Here is a 25,958-nt window from a genome sequence, read left to right on the forward strand (position 1 = left end):
CTTCCAGCCTTTCCATCCCCGAGGGAGAAAGTCACTGGCTGCTGGTTAGACAGCAGAGTGTTACAGTCCTCGCCAGGCAGGCTGCAGGTACGGAAGAGCTCCTCAAACACACAACTCTGCAGAAAATGTGTCTGTGTTTGACCACCAAAACAGTTGACTTTAAACGTTAAATGTACAAGTGGCCTCATAACCTGCCTTCACCACCTGTTATCCCACCTCCCATTGATCAATATGCACTACTGGACTGGTGTAATCTTTTAAAATGCTATTATCGTTACGATTACTTCAACTAACACATGCTTCATTTTTGTGTTCTCCGTTAGACTCTAATTAAATTTGTACTGTCTCCTACCATTGATCCACTTTGGCATAATTTGATTGTGTGTTTGAAGGTTGAATTAAGAATCATAAGATCCTGGAGGACAGTCAGTTTAAAACTTGCGCCCAGCACAAGGTGTTTTGGTTTCTGCCGTGAATATTCAAACCACCAGTAAGACTATGTCTAGAGTAGGAATCTATCATTTTATTAGCACCGCCAGAAGGAGAATAATTCTCGAGCAGGTAGCTATATACTTTGAAGAATGTTCCTCACTCTGTCTATGAAACGTACAATTCAGTTTAGTTTTGAGAAGTAAAAATGGAAATGGATGTTTTCTAATTAAGAATAAATATTGCTCCACTAGGAATTGGAGGCGGAATCGTCCACAATAATGAGCTGATTCACGGCAGCATGTACTGCGCTGCGGAGTTTGGGCATATCATGGTGTCAATGGATGGGCCTGAATGCATGTGTGGGAGTAAGGGCTGTATGGAAGCTTACGCTTCAGGAATAGCCTTGCAAAGAGAGGCAAAAAAATTACATGACGGTAAGTGACACAGCTTCAAAAAGGCGGATATTTTTTAATTTAACAAAATGATGATGCCATGATTTCAAATGGGAGCCTGACCAGCCAGGTACAAAGTCACTGAAAAAGTCACTGATCGGAGTAGTCTATAGGCCACCAAATAGTAACATTATGGTGGGGCAGGCAATAAGCAAAGAAATAACTGATGCATGTAGAAATGGTACAGCAGTTATCATGGGGGATTTTAATCTACATGTCGATTGGTTTAACCAGGTCGGTCAAGGCAGCCTTGAGGAGGAGTTTATAGAATGTATCCGCGATAGTTTCCTAGAACAGTATGTAATGGAACCTACAAGGGAACAAGCGGTCCTAGATTGGGTCCTGTGTAATGAGACAGGATTGATTCAGGATCTCATAGTTAGGGATCCTCTCAGAAGGAGCGATCACAATATGGTGGAATTTAAAATACAGATGGAGGGTGAGAAGGTAAAATCAAGCACTAGTGTTTTGTGCTTAAACAAAGGAGATTACAATGGGATGAGAGACGAACTAGCTAAGGTAGACTGGGAGCAAATACTTTATGGTGAAACAGTTGAGGAACGGTGGAGAACCTTCCAAGTGATTTTTCACAGTGCTCAGCAAAGGTTTATACCAACAAAAAGGAAGGACGGTAAAAAGAGGGAAAATCGACCGTGGATATCTAAGGAAATAAGGGAGAGTATCAAATTGAAGGAAAAAAATACAAAGTAGCCAAGATCAGTGGGAGACTAGAGGACTGGGAAATCTTTAGGGGGCAACAGAAAGCTACTAAAAAAGCTATAAAGAAGAGTAAGATAGATTATGAGAGTAAACTTGCTCAGAATATAAAAACAGATAGTAAAAGTTTCTACAAATACATAAAACAAAAAAAAGTGGCTAAGGTAAATATTGGTCCTTTTAGAGGATGCAAAGGTAGATTTAATAATGGGAGATGAGGAAATGGCTGAGGAACTGAACAGGTTTTTTGGGTCGGTCTTCACAGTGGAAGACACAAATAACATGCCAGTGACTGATGGAAATGAGGCTATGACAGGTGAGGACCTTGAGAGGATTGTTATCACCAAGGAGGTAGTGATGGGCAAGCTAATGGGGCTAAAGGTAGACAAGTCTCCTGGACCTGATGGAATGCATCCCAGAGTACTAAAAGAGATAGCTAGGGAAATTGCAAATGCACTAGTGATAATTTACCAAAATTCATAAGACTCTGGGGTGGTTCCGGCGGAGTGGAAATTAGCAAACGTGACACCACTGTTTAAAAAAGGAGGTAGGCAGAAAGCGGGTAATTTTAGGCCAGTGAGCTTAACTTCGGTAGTAGGGAAGATGCTGGAATCTATCATCAAGGAAGAAATAGCGAGGCATCTGGATGGAAATTGTCCCATTGGGCAGACGCAGCATGGGTTCATAAAGGGCAGGTCATGCCTAACTAATTTAGTGGAATTTTTTGAGAACATTAACAGTGCGGTAGATAATGGGGAGCCAATGGATGTGGTATATCTGGATTTCCAGAAAGCCTTTGACAAGGTGCCACACCAAAGGTTGCTGCATAAGATAAAGATGCATGGCATTAAGGGGAAAGTAGTAGCATGGATAGAGGATTGGTTAATTAATAGAAAGCAAAGAGTGGGGATTAATGGGTGTTTCTCTGGTTGGCAATCAGTAGCTAGTGGTGTCCCTCCGGGATCAGTGTTGGGCCCACAACTGTTCACAGTTTACATAGATGATTTGGAGTTGGGGACCAAGGGCAATGTGTCCAAGTTTGCAGACGACACTAAGATAAGTGGTAAAACAAAAAGTGCAGAGGATACTGGAAGTCTGCAGAGGGATTTGGATCGGCCAAGTGAATGGGCTAGGGTCTGGCAGATGGAATACAATGTTGACAAATGTGAGGTTATCCATTTTGGTAGGAATAACAGCAAAAGGGATTATTATTTAAATGATAAAATATTAAAACATGCTGCTGTGCAGAGAGACCTGGGTGTACTAGTGCATGAGTCGCAAAAAGTTGGTTTACAGGTGATTAAGAAGGCAAATGGAATTTTGTCCTTCATTGCTAGAGGGATGGAGTTTAAGACTAGGGAAGTTATGCTGCAATTGTATAAGGTATTAGTGAGGCCACACCTGGAGTATTGTGTTCAGTTTTGGTCTCCTTACTTGAGAAAGGACGTACTAGCACTGGAGGGTGTGCAGAGGAGATTCACTAGGTTAATCCCGGAGCTGAAGGGGTTGGATTACATGGGGAGGTTGAGTAGACTGGGACTGTACTCGTTGGAATTTAGAAGGATGAGGGGGGATCTTATAGAAACATATAAGATTATGAAGGGAATAAACAGGATAGATGCGGGCAGGTTGTTTCCACTGGCGGGTGAAAGCAGAACTAGGAGGCATAGCCTCAAAATAAGGGGAAGTAGATTTAGGACTGAGTTTCGGAGAAACTTCTTCACCCAAAGGGTTGTGAATCTATGGAATTCCTTGGCCAGTGAAGCAGTAGAGGCTCCTTCATTAAATGTTTTTAAGATAAAGATAGATAGTTTTTTGAAGAATAAAGGGATTAAGGGTTATGGTGTTCGGGCCGGAAAGTGGAGCTGAGTCCACAAAAGATCAGCCATGATCTCATTGAATGGTGGAGCAGGCTCGAGGGGCCAGATGGCCTACTCCTGCTCCTAGTTCTTATGTTCTTATGTGGTGTGGAATCGCGAGCAGTCATGTTGGCCACACAGGTGTGGGTGTATCATGAATCTATAGACCAAGTATAGATTTTAAATCTGTCTCCCATTAGTTTGCACTATTTCTGATTTGGGATTTACCCACATTCAGGAATTGGATGCAACCTTTCAAAATGTTCCAACCCCTCAGCATTTAAACAAGAAATCTAAACCAACTTAGGATCAATCCTGAGCCGACTACCAGGGTTTGGGAATTGTATACAAGGTAAGGATTCATGAAATTGGGGGTGATATATTAACGTGGATAGATGATTGGCATGGGGATGAATGGGGCAGGTTGACAGGCTGTGACTAGCGGAGTGCCGCAAGGATCAGTGCTGGGCCTCTGCCGTTTACAATCTGTGTTCATTATTTCTTTAAATAGCTGGGCACCCTTAGTTGCTAGGGAAGGATGGGGGCTTTTTTGTTCAGGGGGTTTGGGTGTGGGGGGGATAGTTTTGAGTTAGTTATTATTTTGTTATGTTTAAAATTGAAAATGGTGAATTAAAAAAATCTATTTTTAGAAACATGTTACACCTGATGCATGTGAAGCCTATCACATGTATTCGGTTATTCCGGCCAGCCAGACCCTCACCGCCACTTGTTCTTCCTCCGGCTGCTCCCGTGGTTTCTCCCCGAGCTCATCCTCCAGTCCCTCCTCAGGCGAGGCCACATGTCCCTCCACCTCCACTTCGCCCCGCTCCTGTGCCAGGTTGTGGAGGGCCCCAGTAGCCCACCACAGTGTGCGCGATCCTCTGTGCAGGGTGACCTTCAGTGCACCATCAGAGCGGCCCAGGCATTGTAACTGCATTTTGAGCAGTCCGATGTACCGCTCGATGATCACGCGGCCTCGTTATATTGGGTCTCCGCATTGGTCCCAGGCTCCATACTGGCGTCATTAACCTGGACCTCAGCGGGTACCCCTTATCCCCAAAAACCAATCCGCCAACCTCGAGCGGTCCTCGAAGACAGGGAAGCACTTCTGAGGCTGTATAAGGCTCTGGTCAGACCCCATTTGGAGTATTGTGAGCAGTTTTGGGCCCTGTATCTAAGGAAGGATGTGCTGGCCTTGGAGAGGATCCAGAGGAGGCTCACAAGAATGATCCCTGGACTGAAGAGCTTGTCATTCGAGGAACGGTTGAGGACTCTGGGTCTGTACTCATTGGAGTTTAGAAGGATGAGGGGGATCTTATTGAAACTTACAGGATACTGCAAGTGGACGTGGAGAAGATGTTTCCACTTGTAGGAAAAACTAGAACCAGAGGACACAATCTCAGACTAAAGGGACGATCCTTTAAAACTGAGATGAGGAGGAATTTCTTCAGCCAGAGGGTGGTGAATCTGTGGAACTCTTTGCTGCAGAAGGCTGTGGAGGCCAAATCACTGAGTGTCTTTGAGACAGAGATAGATAGATTCTTGATTAATAAGGGGATCAGGGGTTATGGGGAGAAGGCAGGAGAATGGCAGAGCAGACTTGATGGGCTGAGTGGCCTAATTCTGCTCCTATGTCTTATGGTCCCTGCACACACACACACACACTCGCCCTCTGGTCACAGGGATAGCCCCAGTGCGGAAGCCCAGCTCTGGGTGTTTGATTGTTGTCTGCTGCTTCTGTGGCGTTGACGCTCCAGGGTTCAGGCAAGGTGTCCAGGCTTCACAGTTTGATTGGGATGCTGGGCAATAACACTCACCCGAGATAATGGCACGTGTACCCACGGGATTTCACTCGAGGGCTATGATGTCCTCATGTAACTAACAATAGCCAGAGGCTGTGCAGCCAGAGGCTGCTCACAGTTGGAGGGGGTTAAAGTGACCTGCACCTTATTACCACGACAGGGGTCTGCCCTGGGAGTGTTTGGTGGGACAGATGGGCAGGAGCTAATGTTGCCCCTATTATGGGTATATGCAATCCGGGAGTGACCTGTAGGACCTGCGAGTGCTCGGCCCTACTGATGACGCGCAGCACCCCCCCCCCAACATCGTCATTTGGGGTACTATGTTTTCTGGGGTTTTATATATGGTGTATTTCTTGTATAAGCATTTTTCTTCACTCTGGGTGGGAGCCACCCCGCTAGCTGAAGAGTTAGCTAACAGGAGCGGCTCTGAGGTTGGCTGCAACTCCTTACAGCACTTCTGTTTCAGATAATGAGCTTAGTATTTTTGTTTGGTTTGGGGTTTGGTTTATTAGAAGTAGGCTTTAGTGGTTTAGGTTCTCCCTACTGTTTTCTAAATGTGTATTTGGTGTAGTAGTGTCCATTGTCTCCACTCCTGTTTGCTCTCACTGTAGAACCGCTTGCGCTGGAATCTCCCAATAAGTGGAGGGGGATAAATCTGGGAGGGAGGGATGGAGCAGAGGGTGTCCTTGTACGTGGATGACCTTCACATCACAAACCCAGTATCCACTGTGGATGAGATGATGAAGCTGGTTGGTAGCTTTGGTTCCTTCTCTGGATACAAGTTGAACTTGGGTAAGAGCGAATATTTCCCGGTTAACCCTCCCGGGGAGGGGAGCCTATCTGCGGGTGTTAACTTTTCATCTTGCCAGATCGAACTTTCGTTATCTGGGAATCCGGGTGGCCCACGACTGGACATCACTTCACAAATTAGTCTAGTCAGGTTAATTGGGTCAAATTGGGCGTACAGAAGTGGGATAACCTCTCCCTGTCCTTGGATTGGATTTGTTTATTGTCACGTGTACCGAGGTACAGTGAAAAGTATTTTTCTGCGAGCAGCTCAACAGATCATTAAGTACATGAGAATAAAATAGAAATAAAATACATAATAGGGCAACACAAGGTACACAACGTAACTACATAAGCACTGGCATCGGATGAAGCATACAGGGTGTAGTGTTAATGAGGTCAGTCCATAAGAGGGTCATTTAGGAGTCTGGTGACAGTGGGGAAGAAGCTGTTTTTGAGTCTGTTCGTGCGTGTTCTCAGACTTCTGTATCTCCTGCCCGATGGAAGAAGTTGGAAGAGTGAGTAAGCCGGGTGGGAGGGATCTTTGATTATGCTGCCCGCTTTCCCCAGGCAGCGGGAGGTATAGATGGAGTCAGTGGATGGGAGGCAGGTTCGTGTGATGGACTGGGCGGTGTTCACGACTCTCTGAAGTTTCTTGCGGTCCTGGGCCGAGCGGTTGCCATACCAGGCTGTGATGCAGCCAGATAGGATGCTTTCTATGGTGCATCTGTAAAAGTTGGTAAGAGTCAATGTGGACATGCCGAATTTCCTTAGTTTCCTGAGGAAGTATAGGCGCTGTTGTGCTTTCTTGGTGGTAGCGTCGACGTGGGTGGACCAGGACAGATATTTGGAGATGTGCACCCCTCGGAATTTGAAGCTGCTAACCATCTCCACCTCGGCCCCGTTGGTGCTGACAGGAACATAAAACATGCAGTGCAGAAGGAGGCCATTCGGCCCATCGAGTCTGCACCGACCCACTTAAGCCCTCAGTTCCACCCTATCCCCGTGACCCAATAACCCCTCCTAACCTTTTTGGTCACTAAGGGCAATTTATCATGGCCAATCCACCTAACCTAAGTGTGTACAGTACTTAGCTTTCTGAAGTCAATGACCATCTCTTTAGTTTTGCTGGCATTGAGGGAGAGATTGTTGTCGCTGCACCACTCCACTAGGTTCTCTATCTCCCTCCTGTATTCGGACTCATCGTTATTCGAGATCCGGCCCACTATGGTCGTATCGTCAGCAAACTTGTAGATGGAGTTGGAACCAAGTTTTGCCGCGCAGTCGTTTGTGTACAGGGAGTAGAGTAGGGGGCTAAGTACGCAGCCTTGCAGGGCCTCAGTATTGAGGACTATTGTGGAGGAGGTGTTGTTATTTATGTTCCCTTGACGTTGTCCCCTTGACGGCAGGTTTCAGGCTATTGAGATGAATGTGGTCCCGAGATTTCTATTTATTTTTCAACATCTCCCAGTTTTCTCCCCAAGTCCTCCTTTGTCCAAATTAATAAATTAGTGTCGTCATTTATTTGGCGGGTAAGACTCCAAGAATCTGTAGGGTGTCCCCCAGAGAGATGGGCAATCAGAGGACTTGGCATTGCCCAATTTATTACTACTGGACAGCCAATATTCAGAAGGTACCCGGGGTGGTTCAGTGATCCGGGTTCCATATGGGGGCAGATGGAGGCGAGTTCCTGTTAAGGTTCTAGTTTTGGTGCATTAGTAACCGTATCGCTGCCATTCTCTCCGGGAAGATTTTCCTTGAATCTGGTAGTGTTGTCCACTCTGAGAATCTGGGAGAAGTTCAGACAGCATTTTAAACTCAGCTCCATGTCTTTGCTGGCTTCTATCTGTGGTAATCACCTCTTTGTGCCAGCGGGTTTAGACTCTTGTGTTTAGGTCATGGGAGGGGAGGGGTTTGGGGACCTGTTAAGAGGGGTGGTTTGTCAGCTTTAAGGAGTTGTTAGAGAAATTTCAACTCCCTGGTTCCAATCTGTTTAGATATAAGATTTGCAATTCTCCATGCGAGACTTTTCCCTTTTTTCCCCTTAGCTCCACCCTCCTGCCTGTTGAAGAGGATTTTGTCTTTGGCCGGGCCTGGTGGGGGGGGGTTATTTTGTGTATATATACGGCCAGATCCTATCAGCAGAGTCGGCTCCGTTGGATGAGGTGATGGGAAAATGGGAGGGTGAGTTGGGTCCTATTCTGGATGAGGTGGTGTTGAACGAGGCTCTTCGCACGGTCAACTCCATACCCTCCTGTGCTCGGCTTACTCTGATCCAGTCCAAGGTGGTGCACAGGGTGCATCTGACCAGGGTGAGGAAGAGCGGAGTCTTCTCTGGGTGGGGGACAGGTGTGAGCGTTGTTCTCGGGGGCTGGCGAACCACTCTTATATGTTCTGGTCTTGTTCCAAGTTAGTGAGATTTTGAGTCTTTTTGTTAGCACCATGTCAGAGATACTCGATGTCGATCTGCAGCCATAACCGCTGGCGGCCATTTTGCCGATGCTGCTGACGGGGGTGAAGGCGGATTTCCTCGTCACTGCCTCGTTAGCAGCCGGAGGATGAGTTCTGCCTCGGCCTGGTCGGGTGACCTCATGTCGTTTATACATTTGGAGAAGGTCAAATCCAGCATTGAGGGGGTGGGTCGGTGGAAGGATTCATTTCCTTGTTTAAAGAATTAGTTACGGTCAGGTGTTATGGGGTTTAGTTTAGTTCTGGGGAGTTGATTTGTGATTTTGATTGTCATGTTCTTTGTCATTGTAACTTGAATTAACTATTTTATAGTATTTTGTTTATAATGGAAACCTTTCAATAAATATTTTTAATTTAACTGTGTGAAGTGCCTGGTGTATTCAATCGCAGCTCTTTGACCTGAAGAGGCTTCTTATTAACAGCTCTCTTTATATTTCTGTTTGCCTCTTTCAGAAGATTTGCTCATGGTGGAAGGAATGTCTCTGAAAAATGAAGAAATAATCAGTGCAATTCACCTCATTAAAGCTGCCAAACTAGGGAACACAGAGGCACAAAATGTGCTGCGAACAGGTAATACACAGTGCACACTGCGATGATATAAACTGTAACGTGGGGCAGTGTGGGACGTTAATACACGGTACACACTGCGGTGATATTACTGTAACGTGGGGCAGTGTGGGACGTTAATACACGGTACACACTGCGGTGATCTAAACTAACGTGGGGCAGGCTGCAGTGTGGGGCGTTAATAATACACAGTGCGCACTGCGGTGATATAAACTGTAACGTGGGGCAGTGTGGGACGTTAATACACGGTACACACTGCGGTGATCTAAACTAACGTGGGGCAGGCTGCAGTGTGGGGCGTTAATAATACACAGTGCGCACTGCGGTGATATAAACTGTAACGTGGGGCAGTGTGGGGCGTTAATAATACACAGTGCGCACTGCGGTGATATAAACTGGAACGTGGGGCAGTGTGAGGCGTTAATAATACACTGCGCACTGCGGTGATATAAACTGGAACGTGGGGCAGTGTGGGACGTTAATAATACACAGTGCGCACTGCGATGATATAAACTGGAACGTGGGGCAGTGTGGGGCGTTAATAATACACAGTGCGCACTGCGGTGATATGAACTGGAACGTGGGGCAGTGTGGGGCGTTAATACACGGTACACACTGCGGTGATATAAACTGTAACGTGGGGCAGTGTGGGACGCTAATAATACACAGTGCGCACTGCGGTGATATAAACTGTAACGTGGGGCAGTGTGGGCCGTTAATAATACACGGTACACACTGCGGTGATATAAACTGTAACGTGGGGCAGTGTGGGACGCTAATAATACACAGTGCGCACTGCGATGATATAAACTGTAACGTGGGGCAGTGTGGGGCGTTAATACACGGTACACACTGCGGTGATCTAAACTAACGTGGGGCAGGCTGCAGTGTGGGGCGTTAATAATACACAGTGCGCACTGCGGTGATATAAACTGTAACGTGGGGCAGTGTGGGGCGTTAATAATACACAGTGCGCACTGCGGTGATATAAACTGTAACATGGGGCAGTGTGGGACGCTAATAATACACAGTGCACACTGCGATGATATAAACTGTAACGTGGGGCAGTGTGGGGCGTTAATAATACACAGTGCGCACTGCGGTGATATAAACTGTAACATGGGGCAGTGTGGGACGCTAATAATACACAGTGCACACTGCGATGATATAAACTGTAACGTGGGGCAGTGTGGGGCGTTATTAATACACAGTGCGCACTGCGGTGATATAAACTGTAACATGGGGCAGTGTGGGACGCTAATAATACACAGTGCACACTGCGATGATATAAACTGTAACGTGGGGCAGTGTGGGGCGTTAATAATACACAGTGCGCACTGCAGTGATATAAACTGTAACATGGGGCAGTGTGGGACGCTAATAATACACAGTGCACACTGCGATGATATAAACTGTAACGTGGGGCAGTGTGGGGCGTTAATAATACACAGTGCACACTGCGGTGATATAAACTGTAACGTGGGGCAGTGTGGGACGTTAATAATACACAGTGCGCACTGCGATGATATAAACTGTAACGTGGGGCAGTGTGGGACGTTAATAATACACAGTGCACACTGCGGTGATATAAACTGTAACATGGGGCAGTGTGGGGCGTTAATAATACACAGTGCACACTGCGGTGATATAAACTGTAACGTGGGGCAGTGTGGGACGCTAATAATACACAGTGCACACTGCGGTGATATAAACTGTAACGTGGGGCAGTGTGGGGCGTTAATAATACACAGTGCGCACTGCAATGATATAAACTGTAACGTGGGGCAGTGTGGGACGTTAATACACAGTGCGCACTGCGGTGATATAAACTGTAACGTGGGGCAGTGTGGGGCGTTAATAATACACAGTGCACACTGCGATGATATAAACTGTAACGTGGGGCAGTGTGGGGCGTTAATAATACACAGTGCGCACTGCGGTGATATAAACTGTAACATGGGGCAGTGTGGGGCGTTAATAATACACAGTGCACACTGCGATGATATAAACTGTAACGTGGGGCAGTGTGGGGCGTTAATAATACACAGTGCACACTGCGGTGATATAAACTGTAACATGGGGCAGTGTGGGGCGTTAATAATACACAGTGCACACTGCGGTGATATAAACTGTAACATGGGGCAGTGTGGGGCGTTAATAATACACAGTGCGCACTGCGGTGATATAAACTGTAACATGGGGCAGTGTGGGGCGTTAATAATACACTGCACACTGCGGTGATATAAACTGTAACGTGGGGCAGTGTGGGACGTTAATAATACACAGTGCGCACTGCGGTGATATAAACTGTAACGTGGGGCAGTGTGGGACGTTAATAATACACAGTGCACACTGCGGTGATATAAACTGGAACGTGGGGCAGTGTGGGACGTTAATAATACACAGTGCGCACTGCGGTGATATAAACTGTAACGTGGGGCAGTGTGGGGCGTTAATAATACACAGTGCGCACTGCGGTGATATAAACTGTAACATGGGGCAGTGTGAGGCGTTAATAATACACAGTGCGCACTGCGATGATATAAACTGTAACGTGGGGCAGTGTGGGGCGTTAATAATACACAGTGCACACTGCGGTGATATAAACTGTAACGTGGGGCAGTGTGGGGCGTTAATAATACACAGTGCGCACTGCGGTGATATAACCTGTAACATGGGGCAGTGTGGGGCGTTAATAATACACAGTGCACACTGCGGTGATATAAACTGTAACATGGGGCAGTGTGGGGCGTTAATAATACATAGTGCGCACATTAGTGATATAAACTGTAACATGGGGCAGTGTGGGGCGTTAATAATACACAGTGCACACTGCGGTGATATAAACTGTAACGTGGGGCAGTGTGGGACGTTAATAATACACAGTGCGCACTGCGGTGATATAAACTGTAACGTGGGGCAGTGTGGGACGTTAATAATACACAGTGCACACTGCGGTGATATAAACTGGAACGTGGGGCAGTGTGGGACGCTAATAATACACAGTGCGCACTGCAGTGATATAAACTGTAACGTGGGGCAGTGTGGGGCGTTAATAATACACAGTGCGCACTGCGGTGATATAAACTGGAACGTGGGGCAGTGTTGGACGCTAATAATACACAGTGTGCACTGCGGTGATATAAACTGTAACGTGGGGCAGTGTGGGACGTTAATAATACACAGTGCGCACTGCGGTGATATAAACTGTAACGTGGGGCAGTGTGAGGCGTTAATAATACACAGTGCGCACTGCGGTGATATGAACTGTAACGTGGGGCAGTGTGGGGCGTTAATACACGGTACACACTGCGGTGATATAAACTGTAACGTGGGGCAGTGTGGGACGCTAATAATACACAGTGCGCACTGCGGTGATATAAACTGTAACGTGGGGCAGTGTGGGACGTTAATAATACACAGTGCGCACTGCGGTGATATAAACTGTAACGTGGGGCAGTGTGGGACGTTAATACACGGTACACACTGCGGTGATATAAACTGTAACGTGGGGCAGTGTGGGACGTTAATACACGGTACACACTGCGGTGATCTAAACTAACGTGGGGCAGTGTGGGACGTTAATAATACACAGTGCGCACTGCGGTGATATAAACTGTAACGTGGGGCAGTGTGGGACGTTAATAATACACAGTGCGCACTGCGGTGATATAAACTGTAACATGGGGCAGTGTGGGGCGTTAATAATACACAGTGCGCACTGCGGTGATATAAACTGGAACGTGGGGCAGTGTGGGACGTTAATAATACACAGTGCGCACTGCGGTGATATAAACTGTAACATGGGGCAGTGTGGGGCGTTAATAATACACAGTGCACACTGCGGTGATATAAACTGTAACGTGGGGCAGTGTGGGACGTTAATAATACACAGTGCGCACTGCGGTGATATAAACTGTAACGTGGGGCAGTGTGGGGCGTTAATACACGGTACACACTGCGGTGATCTAAACTAACGTGGGGCAGGCTGCAGTGTGGGGCGTTAATAATACACGGTACACACTGCGGTGATATAAACTGGAACGTGGGGCAGTGTGGGGCGTTAATAATACACAGTGCGCACTGCGGTGATATAAACTGGAACGTGGGCAGGCTGCAGTGTGGGACGTTAATAATACACAGTGCACACTGCGGTGATATAAACTGTAACGTGGGGCAGTGTGGGGCGTTAATAATACACAGTGCACACTGCGGTGATATAAACAGTAACGTGGGGCAGTGTGGGACGTTAATAATACACAGTGCACACTGCGGTGATATAAACTGTAACGTGGGGCAGTGAGGGACGCTAATAATACACAGTGCACACCGGTGATATAAACTGTAACGTGGGGCAGTGTGGGACGCTAATAATACACAGTGCGCACTGCGGTGATATAAACTGTAACGTGGGGCAGTGTGGGGCGTTAATACACGGTACACACTGCGGTGATATAAACTGTAACGTGGGGCAGTGTGGGGCGTTAATAATACACAGTGCGCACTGCGGTGATATAAACTGTAACGTGGGGCAGTGTGAGGCGTTAATAATACACAGTGCGCACTGCGGTGATATAAACTGGAACGTGGGCAGGCTGCAGTGTGGGGCGTTAATAATACACAGTGCACACTGCGGTGATATAAACTGTAACGTGGGGCAGTGTGGGACGCTAATAATACACAGTGCACACTGCGGTGATATAAACTGTAACGTGGGGCAGTGTGGGACGTTAATAATACACAGTGCACACTGCGGTGATATAAACTGTAACGTGGGGCAGTGAGGGACGCTAATAATACACAGTGCACACTGCGGTGATATAAACTGTAACGTGGGGCAGTGTGGGACGCTAATAATACACAGTGCGCACTGCGGTGATATAAACTGTAACGTGGGGCAGTGTGGGGCGTTAATACACGGTACACACTGCGGTGATATAAACTGTAACGTGGGGCAGTGTGGGGCGTTAATAATACACAGTGCGCACTGCAGTGATATTAACTGTAACGTGGGGCAGTGTGGGGCGTTAATAATACACAGTGCGCACTGCAGTGATATAAACTGTAACGTGGGGCAGTGTGGGGCGTTAATAATACACAGTGCGCACTGCAGTGATATAAACTGTAACGTGGGGCAGTGTGGGGCGTTAATAATACACAGTGCGCACTGCGGTGATCTAAACTAACGTGGGGCAGGCTGCAGTGTGAGGCGTTAATAATACACAGTGCGCACTGCGGTGATATAAACTGTAACGTGGGGCAGTGTGAGGCATTAATAATACACAGTGCACACTGCGGTGATATAAACTGTAACGTGGGGCAGTGTGGGGCGTTAATAATACACAGTGCGCACTGCAGTGATATAAACTGTAACGTGGGGCGTTAATAATACACAGTGCGCACTGCGGTGATATAAACTGTAACATGGGGCAGTGTGAGGCGTTAATAATACACAGTGCGCACTGCGATGATATAAACTGTAACGTGGGGCAGTGTGGGGCGTTAATAATACACAGTGCGCACTGCGGTGATATAAACTGTAACATGGGGCAGTGTGAGGCGTTAATAATACACAGTGCGCACTGCGATGATATAAACTGTAACGTGGGGCAGTGTGGGGCGTTAATAATACACAGTGCGCACTGCGGTGATATAAACTGTAACATGGGGCAGTGTGAGGCGTTAATAATACACAGTGCGCACTGCGATGATATAAACTGTAACGTGGGGCAGTGTGGGGCGTTAATACACAGTGCACACTGCGGTGATATAAACTGTAACGTGGGGCAGTGTGGGACGTTAATAATACACAGTGCGCACTGCGGTGATATAAACTGTAACGTGGGGCGTTAATAATACACAGTGCGCACTGCGGTGATATGAACTAACGTGGGGCAGTGTGAGGCGTTAATAATACACAGTGCGCACTGCGGTGATATAAACTGTAACGTGGGGCAGTGTGGGGCGTTAATAATACACAGTGCGCACTGCGGTGATATAAACTGTCACGTGGGGCAGTGTGGGGCGTTAATAATACACAGTGCGCACTGCGATGATATAAACTGTAACGTGGGGCAGTGTGGGGCGTTAATAATACACAGTGCGCACTGCGATGATATAAACTGTAACGTGGGGCGTTAATAATACACAGTGCACACTGCGGTGATATGAACTAACGTGGGGCAGGCTGCAGTGTGGGACGTTAATAATACACAGTGCGCACTGCGGTGATATAAACTGTAACGTGGGGCAGTGTGGGACGTTAATAATACACAGTGCACACTGCGGTGATATAAACTGTAACGTGGGGCAGTGTGAGGCGTTAATAATACACAGTGCGCACTGCGGTGATATAAACTGTAACGTGGGGCAGTGTGGGGCGTTAATAATACACAGTGCGCACTGCGATGATATAAACTGTAACGTGGGGCAGTGTGGGGCGTTAATACACAGTGCACACTGCGGTGATATAAACTGTAACGTGGGGCAGTGTGGGACGTTAATAATACACAGTGCGCACTGCGGTGATATAAACTGTAACGTGGGGCGTTAATAATACACAGTGCGCACTGCGGTGATATGAACTAACGTGGGGCAGTGTGAGGCGTTAATAATACACAGTGCGCACTGCGATGATATAAACTGTAACGTGGGGCAGTGTGGGGCGTTAATAATACACAGTGCGCACTGCGATGATATAAACTGTAACGTGGGGCGTTAATAATACACAGTGCACACTGCGGTGATATGAACTAACGTGGGGCAGGCTGCAGTGTGGGACGTTAATAATACACAGTGCGCACTGCGGTGATATAAACTGTAACGTGGGGCAGTGTGGGACGTTAATAATACACAGTGCACACTGCGGTGATATAAACTGTAACGTGGGGCAGTGTGAGGCGTTAATAATACACAGTGCGCACTGCGGTGATATAAACTGTAACGTGGGGCAGTGTGGGGCGTTAATAATACACAGTGCACACTGCGATGATATAAACTGTAACGTGGGGCAGTGTGGGGTGTTAATAATACACAGTGCGCACTGCGGTGATATAAACTGTAACGTGGGGCAGTGTGGGGCGTTAATAATACACAGTGCACACTGCGATGATATAAACTGTAACGTGGGGCAGTGTGGGGTGTTAATAATACACAGTGCGCACTGCGGTGATATAAACTGTAACGTGGGGCAGTGTGGGGTGTTAATAATACACAGTGCACACTGCGATGATATAAACTGTAACGTGGGGCAGTGTGGGGTGTTAATAATACACAGTGCGCACTGTGGTGATATAAACTGTAACGTGGGGCAGTGTGGGACGTTAATACACAGTGCGCACTGCGGTGATATAAACTGTAACGTGGGGCAGTGTGGGGTGTTAATAATACACAGTGCGCACTGCGGTGATATAAACTGTAACATGGGGCAGTGTGGGGCGTTAATAATACACAGTGCGCACTGCGATGATATAAACTGTAACGTGGGGCAGTGTGGGGCGTTAATAATACACAGTGCGCACTGCGGTGATATAAACTGTAACATGGGGCAGTGTGAGGCGTTAATAATACACAGTGCACACTGCGGTGATATGAACTAACGTGGGGCAGTGTGAGGCGTTAATAATACACAGTGCGCACTGCGGTGATATAAACTGTAACGTGGGGCAGTGTGGGGCGTTAATAATACACAGTGCACACTGCGATGATATAAACTGTAACGTGGGGCGTTAATAATACACAGTGCACACTGCGGTGATATGAACTAACGTGGGGCAGGCTGCACTGTGGGACGTTAATAATACACAGTGCACACTGCGATGATATAAACTGTAACGTGGGGCAGTGTGGGGTGTTAATAATACACAGTGCACACTGCGATGATATAAACTGTAACGTGGGGCAGTGTGGGGTGTTAATAATACACAGTGCGCACTGTGGTGATATAAACTGTAACGTGGGGCAGTGTGGGGCGTTAATAATACACAGTGCGCACTGCGGTGATATAAACTGTAACGTGGGGCAGTGTGAGGCGTTAATGATACACAGTGCGCACTGCGGTGATATAAACTAACGTGGGGCAGTGTGGGACGTTAATAATACACAGTGCACACTGCGGTGATATAAACTGGAACGTGGGGCAGTGTGGGACGTTAATACACGGTACACACTGCGGTGATCTAAACTAACGTGGGGCAGGCTGCAGTGTGGGACGTTAATAATACACAGTGCGCACTGCGGTGATATAAACTGTAACGTGGGGCAGTGTGGGACGTTAATAATACACAGTGCGCACTGCGATGATATAAACTGGAACGTGGGGCAGTGTGAGGCGTTAATACACGGTACACACTGCGATGATATAAACTGTAACGTGGGGCAGTGTGAGGCGTTAATAATACACAGTGCGCACTGCGGTGATATTACTGTAACGTGGGGCAGTGTGGGACGTTAATACACGGTACACACTGCGGTGATCTAAACTAACGTGGGGCAGGCTGCAGTGTGGGGCGTTAATAATACACAGTGCGCACTGCGATGATATAAACTGTAACGTGGGGCAGTGTGAGGCGTTAATAATACACAGTGCGCACTGCGGTGATATAAACTGTAACGTGGGGCAGTGTGAGGCGTTAATAATACACAGTGCGCACTGCGATGATATAAACTGGAACGTGGGGCAGTGTGAGGCGTTAATACACGGTACACACTGCGATGATATAAACTGTAACGTGGGGCAGTGTGAGGCGTTAATAATACACAGTGCGCACTGCGGTGATATAAACTGTAACGTGGGGCAGTGTGGGGCGTTAATAATACACAGTGCGCACTGCGGTGATATAAACTGTAACGTGGGGCAGTGTGGGGCGTTAATACACAGTGCACACTGCGGTGATATAAACTGTAACGTGGGGCAGTGTGGGACGTTAATAATACACAGTGCGCACTGCGGTGATAGAAACTGTAACGTGGGGCGTTAATAATACACAGTGCACACTGCGGTGATATGAACTAACGTGGGGCAGTGTGAGGCGTTAATAATACACAGTGCGCACTGCGGTGATATAAACTGTAACGTGGGGCAGTGTGGGGCGTTAATAATACACAGTGCGCACTGCGGTGATATAAACTGTAACGTGGGGCAGTGTGGGGCGTTAATAATACACAGTGCGCACTGCGATGATATAAACTGTAACGGGGGCAGTGTGGGGCGTTAATAATACACAGTGCGCACTGCGATGATATAAACTGTAACGTGGGGCGTTAATAATACACAGTGCACACTGCGGTGATATGAACTAACGTGGGGCAGGCTGCAGTGTGGGACGTTAATAATACACAGTGCGCACTGCGGTGATATAAACTGTAACGTGGGGCAGTGTGGGGCGTTAATAATACACAGTGCGCACTGCGGTGATATAAACTGTAACGTGGGGCAGTGTGGGACGTTAATAATACACAGTGCACACTGCGGTGATATAAACTGTAACGTGGGGCAGTGTGAGGCGTTAATAATACACAGTGCGCACTGCGGTGATATAAACTGTAACGTGGGGCAGTGTGGGGCGTTAATAATACACAGTGCACACTGCGATGATATAAACTGTAACGTGGGGCAGTGTGGGGTGTTAATAATACACAGTGCGCACTGCGGTGATATAAACTGTAACGTGGGGCAGTGTGGGGCGTTAATAATACACAGTGCACACTGCGATGATATAAACTGTAACGTGGGGCAGTGTGGGGTGTTAATAATACACAGTGCGCACTGCGGTGATATAAACTGTAACGTGGGGCAGTGTGGGGCGTTAATAATACACAGTGCGCACTGCGGTGATATAAACTGTAACGTGGGGCAGTGTGGGGCGTTAATAATACACAGTGCACACTGCGATGATATAAACTGTAACGTGGGGCAGTGTGGGGTGTTAATAATACATAGTGCACACTGCGATGATATAAACTGTAACGTGGGGCAGTGTGGGGTGTTAATAATACACAGTGCGCACTGTGGTGATATAAACTGTAACGTGGGGCAGTGTGGGACGTTAATACACAGTGCGCACTGCGGTGATATAAACTGTAACGTGGGGCAGTGTGGGGTGTTAATAATACACAGTGCGCACTGCGGTGATATAAACTGTAACATGGGGCAGTGTGGGGCGTTAATAATACACAGTGCGCACTGCGATGATATAAACTGTAACGTGGGGCAGTGTGGGGCGTTAATAATACACAGTGCGCACTGCGGTGATATAAACTGTAACATGGGGCAGTGTGAGGCGTTAATAATACACAGTGCACACTGCGGTGATATGAACTAACGTGGGGCAGTGTGAGGCGTTAATAATACACAGTGCGCACTGCGGTGATATAAACTGTAACGTGGGGCAGTGTGGGGCGTTAATAATACACAGTGCACACTGCGATGATATAAACTGTAACGTGGGGCGTTAATAATACACAGTGCACACTGCGGTGATATGAACTAACGTGGGGCAGGCTGCACTGTGGGACGTTAATAATACACAGTGCACACTGCGATGATATAAACTGTAACGTGGGGCAGTGTGGGGTGTTAATAATACACAGTGCACACTGCGATGATATAAACTGTAACGTGGGGCAGTGTGGGGTGTTAATAATACACAGTGCGCACTGTGGTGATATAAACTGTAACGTGGGGCAGTGTGGGGCGTTAATAATACACAGTGCGCACTGCGGTGATATAAACTGTAACGTGGGGCAGTGTGAGGCGTTAATGATACACAGTGCACACTGCGGTGATATAAACTGTAACGTGGGGCAGTGTGGGACGTTAATAATACACAGTGCACACTGCGGTGATATAAACTGGAACGTGGGGCAGTGTGGGACGTTAATACACGGTACACACTGCGGTGATCTAAACTAACGTGGGGCAGGCTGCAGTGTGGGACGTTAATAATACACAGTGCGCACTGCGGTGATATAAACTGTAACGTGGGGCAGTGTGGGACGTTAATAATACACAGTGCGCACTGCGATGATATAAACTGGAACGTGGGGCAGTGTGAGGCGTTAATACACGGTACACACTGCGATGATATAAACTGTAACGTGGGGCAGTGTGAGGCGTTAATAATACACAGTGCGCACTGCGGTGATATTACTGTAACGTGGGGCAGTGTGGGACGTTAATACACGGTACACACTGCGGTGATCTAAACTAACGTGGGGCAGGCTGCAGTGTGGGGCGTTAATAATACACAGTGCGCACTGCGGTGATATAAACTGTAACGTGGGGCAGTGTGGGGCGTTAATAATACACAGTGCGCACTGCGGTGATATAAACTGTAACGTGGGGCAGTGTGGGGCGTTAATACACAGTGCACACTGCGGTGATATAAACTGTAACGTGGGGCAGTGTGGGACGTTAATGATACACAGTGCGCACTGCGGTGATATAAACTGTAACGTGGGGCGTTAATAATACACAGTGCGCACTGCGATGATATAAACTGGAACGTGGGGCAGTGTGAGGCGTTAATACACGGTACACACTGCGATGATATAAACTGTAACGTGGGGCAGTGTGAGGCGTTAATAATACACAGTGCGCACTGCGGTGATATAAACTGTAACGTGGGGCGTTAATAATACACAGTGCACACTGCGATGATATAAACTGTAACGTGGGGCAGTGTGGGACGTTAATAATACACAGTGCGCACTGCGGTGATATAAACTGTAACGTGGGGCAGTGTGAGGCGTTAATAATACACAGTGCGCACTGCGATGATATAAACTGGAACGTGGGGCAGTGTGAGGCGTTAATACACGGTACACACTGCGATGATATAAACTGTAACGTGGGGCAGTGTGAGGCGTTAATAATACACAGTGCGCACTGCGGTGATATAAACTGTAACGTGGGGCGTTAATAATACACAGTGCGCACTGCGATGATATAAACTGTAACGTGGGGCAGTGTGGGGCGTTAATAATACACAGTGCACACTGCGGTGATATAAACTGTAACGTGGGGCAGTGTGGGGCGTTAATAATACACAGTGCACACTGCGGTGATATAAACTGTAACGTGGGGCAGTGTGGGGCGTTAATAATACACAGTGCACACTGCGGTGATATAAACTGTAACATGGGGCAGTGTGGGGCGTTAGTAATACACAGTGCGCACTGCGGTGATATAAACTGTAACGTGGGGCAGTGTGGGACGCTAATAATACACAGTGCGCACTGCGGTGATATAAACTGTAACGTGGGGCGTTAATAATACACAGTGCGCACTGCGGTGATATAAACTGGAACGTGGGGCAGTGTGAGGCGTTAATAATACACAGTGCGCACTGCGGTGATATAAACTAACATGGGGCAGTGTGAGGCGTTAATAATACACAGTGCGCACTGCGGTGATATAAACTGTAACGTGGGGCGTTAAGAATACACAGTGCGCACTGCGGTGATATAAACTGTAACATGGGGCAGTGTGGGACGTTAATAATACACAGTGCGCACTGCGGTGATATAAACTGTAACGTGGGGCAGTGTGAGGCGTTAATAATACACAGTGCGCACTGCGATGATATAAACTGTAACGTGGGGCAGTGTGGGGCGTTAATAATACACAGTGCGCACTGCGATGATATAAACTGTAACGTGGGGCAGTGTGGGGCGTTAATAATACACAGTGCGCACTGCGATGATATAAACTGTAACGTGGGGCGTTAATAATACACAGTGCACACTGCGGTGATATGAACTAACGTGGGGCAGGCTGCAGTGTGGGACGTTAATAATACACAGTGCGCACTGCGGTGATATAAACTGTAACGTGGGGCAGTGTGGGGCGTTAATAATACACAGTGCGCACTGCGGTGATATAAACTGTAACGTGGGGCAGTGTGGGACGTTAATAATACACAGTGCACACTGCGGTGATATAAACTGTAACGTGGGGCAGTGTGAGGCGTTAATAATACACAGTGCGCACTGCGGTGATATAAACTGTAACGTGGGGCAGTGTGGGGCGTTAATAATACACAGTGCACACTGCGATGATATAAACTGTAACGTGGGGCAGTGTGGGGTGTTAATAATACACAGTGCGCACTGCGGTGATATAAACTGTAACGTGGGGCAGTGTGGGGCGTTAATAATACACAGTGCACACTGCGATGATATAAACTGTAACGTGGGGCAGTGTGGGGTGTTAATAATACACAGTGCGCACTGCGGTGATATAAACTGTAACGTGGGGCAGTGTGGGGCGTTAATAATACACAGTGCGCACTGCGGTGATATAAACTGTAACGTGGGGCAGTGTGGGGCGTTAATAATACACAGTGCACACTGCGATGATATAAACTGTAACGTGGGGCAGTGTGGGGTGTTAATAATACACAGTGCACACTGCGATGATATAAACTGTAACGTGGGGCAGTGTGGGGTGTTAATAATACACAGTGCGCACTGTGGTGATATAAACTGTAACGTGGGGCAGTGTGGGACGTTAATACACAGTGCGCACTGCGGTGATATAAACTGTAACGTGGGGCAGTGTGGGGTGTTAATAATACACAGTGCGCACTGCGGTGATATAAACTGTAACATGGGGCAGTGTGGGGCGTTAATAATACACAGTGCGCACTGCGATGATATAAACTGTAACGTGGGGCAGTGTGGGGCGTTAATAATACACAGTGCGCACTGCGGTGATATAAACTGTAACATGGGGCAGTGTGAGGCGTTAATAATACACAGTGCACACTGCGGTGATATGAACTAACGTGGGGCAGTGTGAGGCGTTAATAATACACAGTGCGCACTGCGGTGATATAAACTGTAACGTGGGGCAGTGTGGGGCGTTAATAATACACAGTGCACACTGCGATGATATAAACTGTAACGTGGGGCGTTAATAATACACAGTGCACACTGCGGTGATATGAACTAACGTGGGGCAGGCTGCACTGTGGGACGTTAATAATACACAGTGCACACTGCGATGATATAAACTGTAACGTGGGGCAGTGTGGGGTGTTAATAATACACAGTGCACACTGCGATGATATAAACTGTAACGTGGGGCAGTGTGGGGTGTTAATAATACACAGTGCGCACTGTGGTGATATAAACTGTAACGTGGGGCAGTGTGGGGCGTTAATAATACACAGTGCGCACTGCGGTGATATAAACTGTAACGTGGGGCAGTGTGAGGCGTTAATGATACACAGTGCACACTGCGGTGATATAAACTGTAACGTGGGGCAGTGTGGGACGTTAATAATACACAGTGCACACTGCGGTGATATAAACTGGAACGTGGGGCAGTGTGGGACGTTAATACACGGTACACACTGCGGTGATCTAAACTAACGTGGGGCAGGCTGCAGTGTGGGACGTTAATAATACACAGTGCGCACTGCGGTGATATAAACTGTAACGTGGGGCAGTGTGGGACGTTAATAATACACAGTGCGCACTGCGATGATATAAACTGGAACGTGGGGCAGTGTGAGGCGTTAATACACGGTACACACTGCGATGATATAAACTGTAACGTGGGGCAGTGTGAGGCGTTAATAATACACAGTGCGCACTGCGGTGATATTACTGTAACGTGGGGCAGTGTGGGACGTTAATACACGGTACACACTGCGGTGATCTAAACTAACGTGGGGCAGGCTGCAGTGTGGGGCGTTAATAATACACAGTGCGCACTGCGGTGATATAAACTGTAACGTGGGGCAGTGTGAGGCGTTAATAATACACAGTGCGCACTGCGATGATATAAACTGGAACGTGGGGCAGTGTGAGGCGTTAATACACGGTACACACTGCGATGATATAAACTGTAACGTGGGGCAGTGTGAGGCGTTAATAATACACAGTGCGCACTGCGGTGATATAAACTGTAACGTGGGGCGTTAATAATACACAGTGCACACTGCGATGATATAAACTGTAACGTGGGGCAGTGTGGGACGTTAATAATACACAGTGCGCACTGCGGTGATATAAACTGTAACGTGGGGCAGTGTGAGGCGTTAATAATACACAGTGCGCACTGCGATGATATAAACTGGAACGTGGGGCAGTGTGAGGCGTTAATACACGGTACACACTGCGATGATATAAACTGTAACGTGGGGCAGTGTGAGGCGTTAATAATACACAGTGCGCACTGCGGTGATATAAACTGTAACGTGGGGCGTTAATAATACACAGTGCGCACTGCGATGATATAAACTGTAACGTGGGGCAGTGTGGGGCGTTAATAATACACAGTGCACACTGCGGTGATATAAACTGTAACGTGGGGCAGTGTGGGGCGTTAATAATACACAGTGCACACTGCGGTGATATAAACTGTAACGTGGGGCAGTGTGGGGCGTTAATAATACACAGTGCACACTGCGGTGATATAAACTGTAACATGGGGCAGTGTGGGGCGTTAGTAATACACAGTGCGCACTGCGGTGATATAAACTGTAACGTGGGGCAGTGTGGGACGCTAATAATACACAGTGCGCACTGCGGTGATATAAACTGTAACGTGGGGCGTTAATAATACACAGTGCGCACTGCGGTGATATAAACTGGAACGTGGGGCAGTGTGAGGCGTTAATAATACACAGTGCGCACTGCGGTGATATAAACTAACATGGGGCAGTGTGAGGCGTTAATAATACACAGTGCGCACTGCGGTGATATAAACTGTAACGTGGGGCGTTAAGAATACACAGTGCGCACTGCGGTGATATAAACTGTAACATGGGGCAGTGTGGGACGTTAATAATACACAGTGCGCACTGCGGTGATATAAACTGTAACGTGGGGCAGTGTGAGGCGTTAATAATACACAGTGCGCACTGCGATGATATAAACTGTAACGTGGGGCAGTGTGGGGCGTTAATAATACACAGTGCGCACTGCGGTGATATAAACTGTAACGTGGGGCAGTGTGGGGCGTTAATAATACACAGTGCACACTGCAATGATATAAACTGTAACGTGGGGCAGTGTGGGGCGTTAATAATACAGTGCACACTGCGGTGATATAAACTGTAACGTGGGGCAGTGTGGGGCGTTAATAATACACAGTGCGCACTGCGGTGATATAAACTGTAACGTGGGGCAGTGTGGGGCGTTAATAATACACAGTGCGCACTGCGGTGATATAAACTGTAACGTGGGGCAGTGTGAGGCGTTAATAATACACAGTGCGCACTGTGGTGATATAAACTGTAACGTGGGGCAGTGTGGGGCGTTAATAATACACAGTGCGCACTGCGGTGATATAAACTGTAACGTGGGGCAGTGTGGGGCGTTAATAATACACAGTGCGCACTGCGATGATATTACTGTAACATGGGGCAGTGTGGGGCGTTAATAATACACAGTGCGCACTGCGATGATATAAACTGTAACGTGGGGCAGTGTGGGGCGTTAATAATACACAGTGCACACTGCGGTGATATAAACTGTAACGTGGGGCAGTGTGGGGAGTTAATAATACACAGTGCGCACTGTGGTGATATAAACTGTAACGTGGGGCAGTGTGGGGCGTTAATAATACACAGTGCACACTGCGGTGATATAAACTGTAACGTGGGGCAGTGTGGGACGTTAATAATACACAGTGCACACTGCGATGATATAAACTGTAACGTGGGGCAGTGTGGGGCGTTAATAATACACAGTGCACACTGCGGTGATATAAACTGTAACGTGGGGCAGTGTGGGACGCTAATAATACACAGTGCGCACTGCGATGATATAAACTGTAACATGGGGCAGTGTGAGGCGTTAATAATACACAGTGCGCACTGCGATGATAAACTGTAACGTGGGGCAGTGTGGGGCGTTAATAA

The 25,958-nt window shown here is 47.5% G+C and overlaps 1 protein-coding gene across 1 annotated transcript in view; it reads left to right on the top strand.

Annotated features, from left to right (window-relative positions):
* gne (glucosamine (UDP-N-acetyl)-2-epimerase/N-acetylmannosamine kinase) overlaps positions 1 to 25,958 on the top strand; it is a 131,016-nt gene that overhangs the window by 43,785 nt on the left and 61,273 nt on the right. Inside the window, exons 10-11 of the mRNA XM_072495184.1 lie at positions 684 to 866; positions 8,971 to 9,087. Coding sequence (XP_072351285.1) covers positions 684 to 866; positions 8,971 to 9,087 — 300 coding nt within the window. The remainder of the gene's footprint in view (positions 1 to 683; positions 867 to 8,970; positions 9,088 to 25,958) is intronic.

Source organism: Scyliorhinus torazame, chromosome 3 (genome assembly GCF_047496885.1).
Source record: "Scyliorhinus torazame isolate Kashiwa2021f chromosome 3, sScyTor2.1, whole genome shotgun sequence".
NCBI classification, from domain to species: domain Eukaryota; kingdom Metazoa; phylum Chordata; class Chondrichthyes; order Carcharhiniformes; family Scyliorhinidae; genus Scyliorhinus; species Scyliorhinus torazame.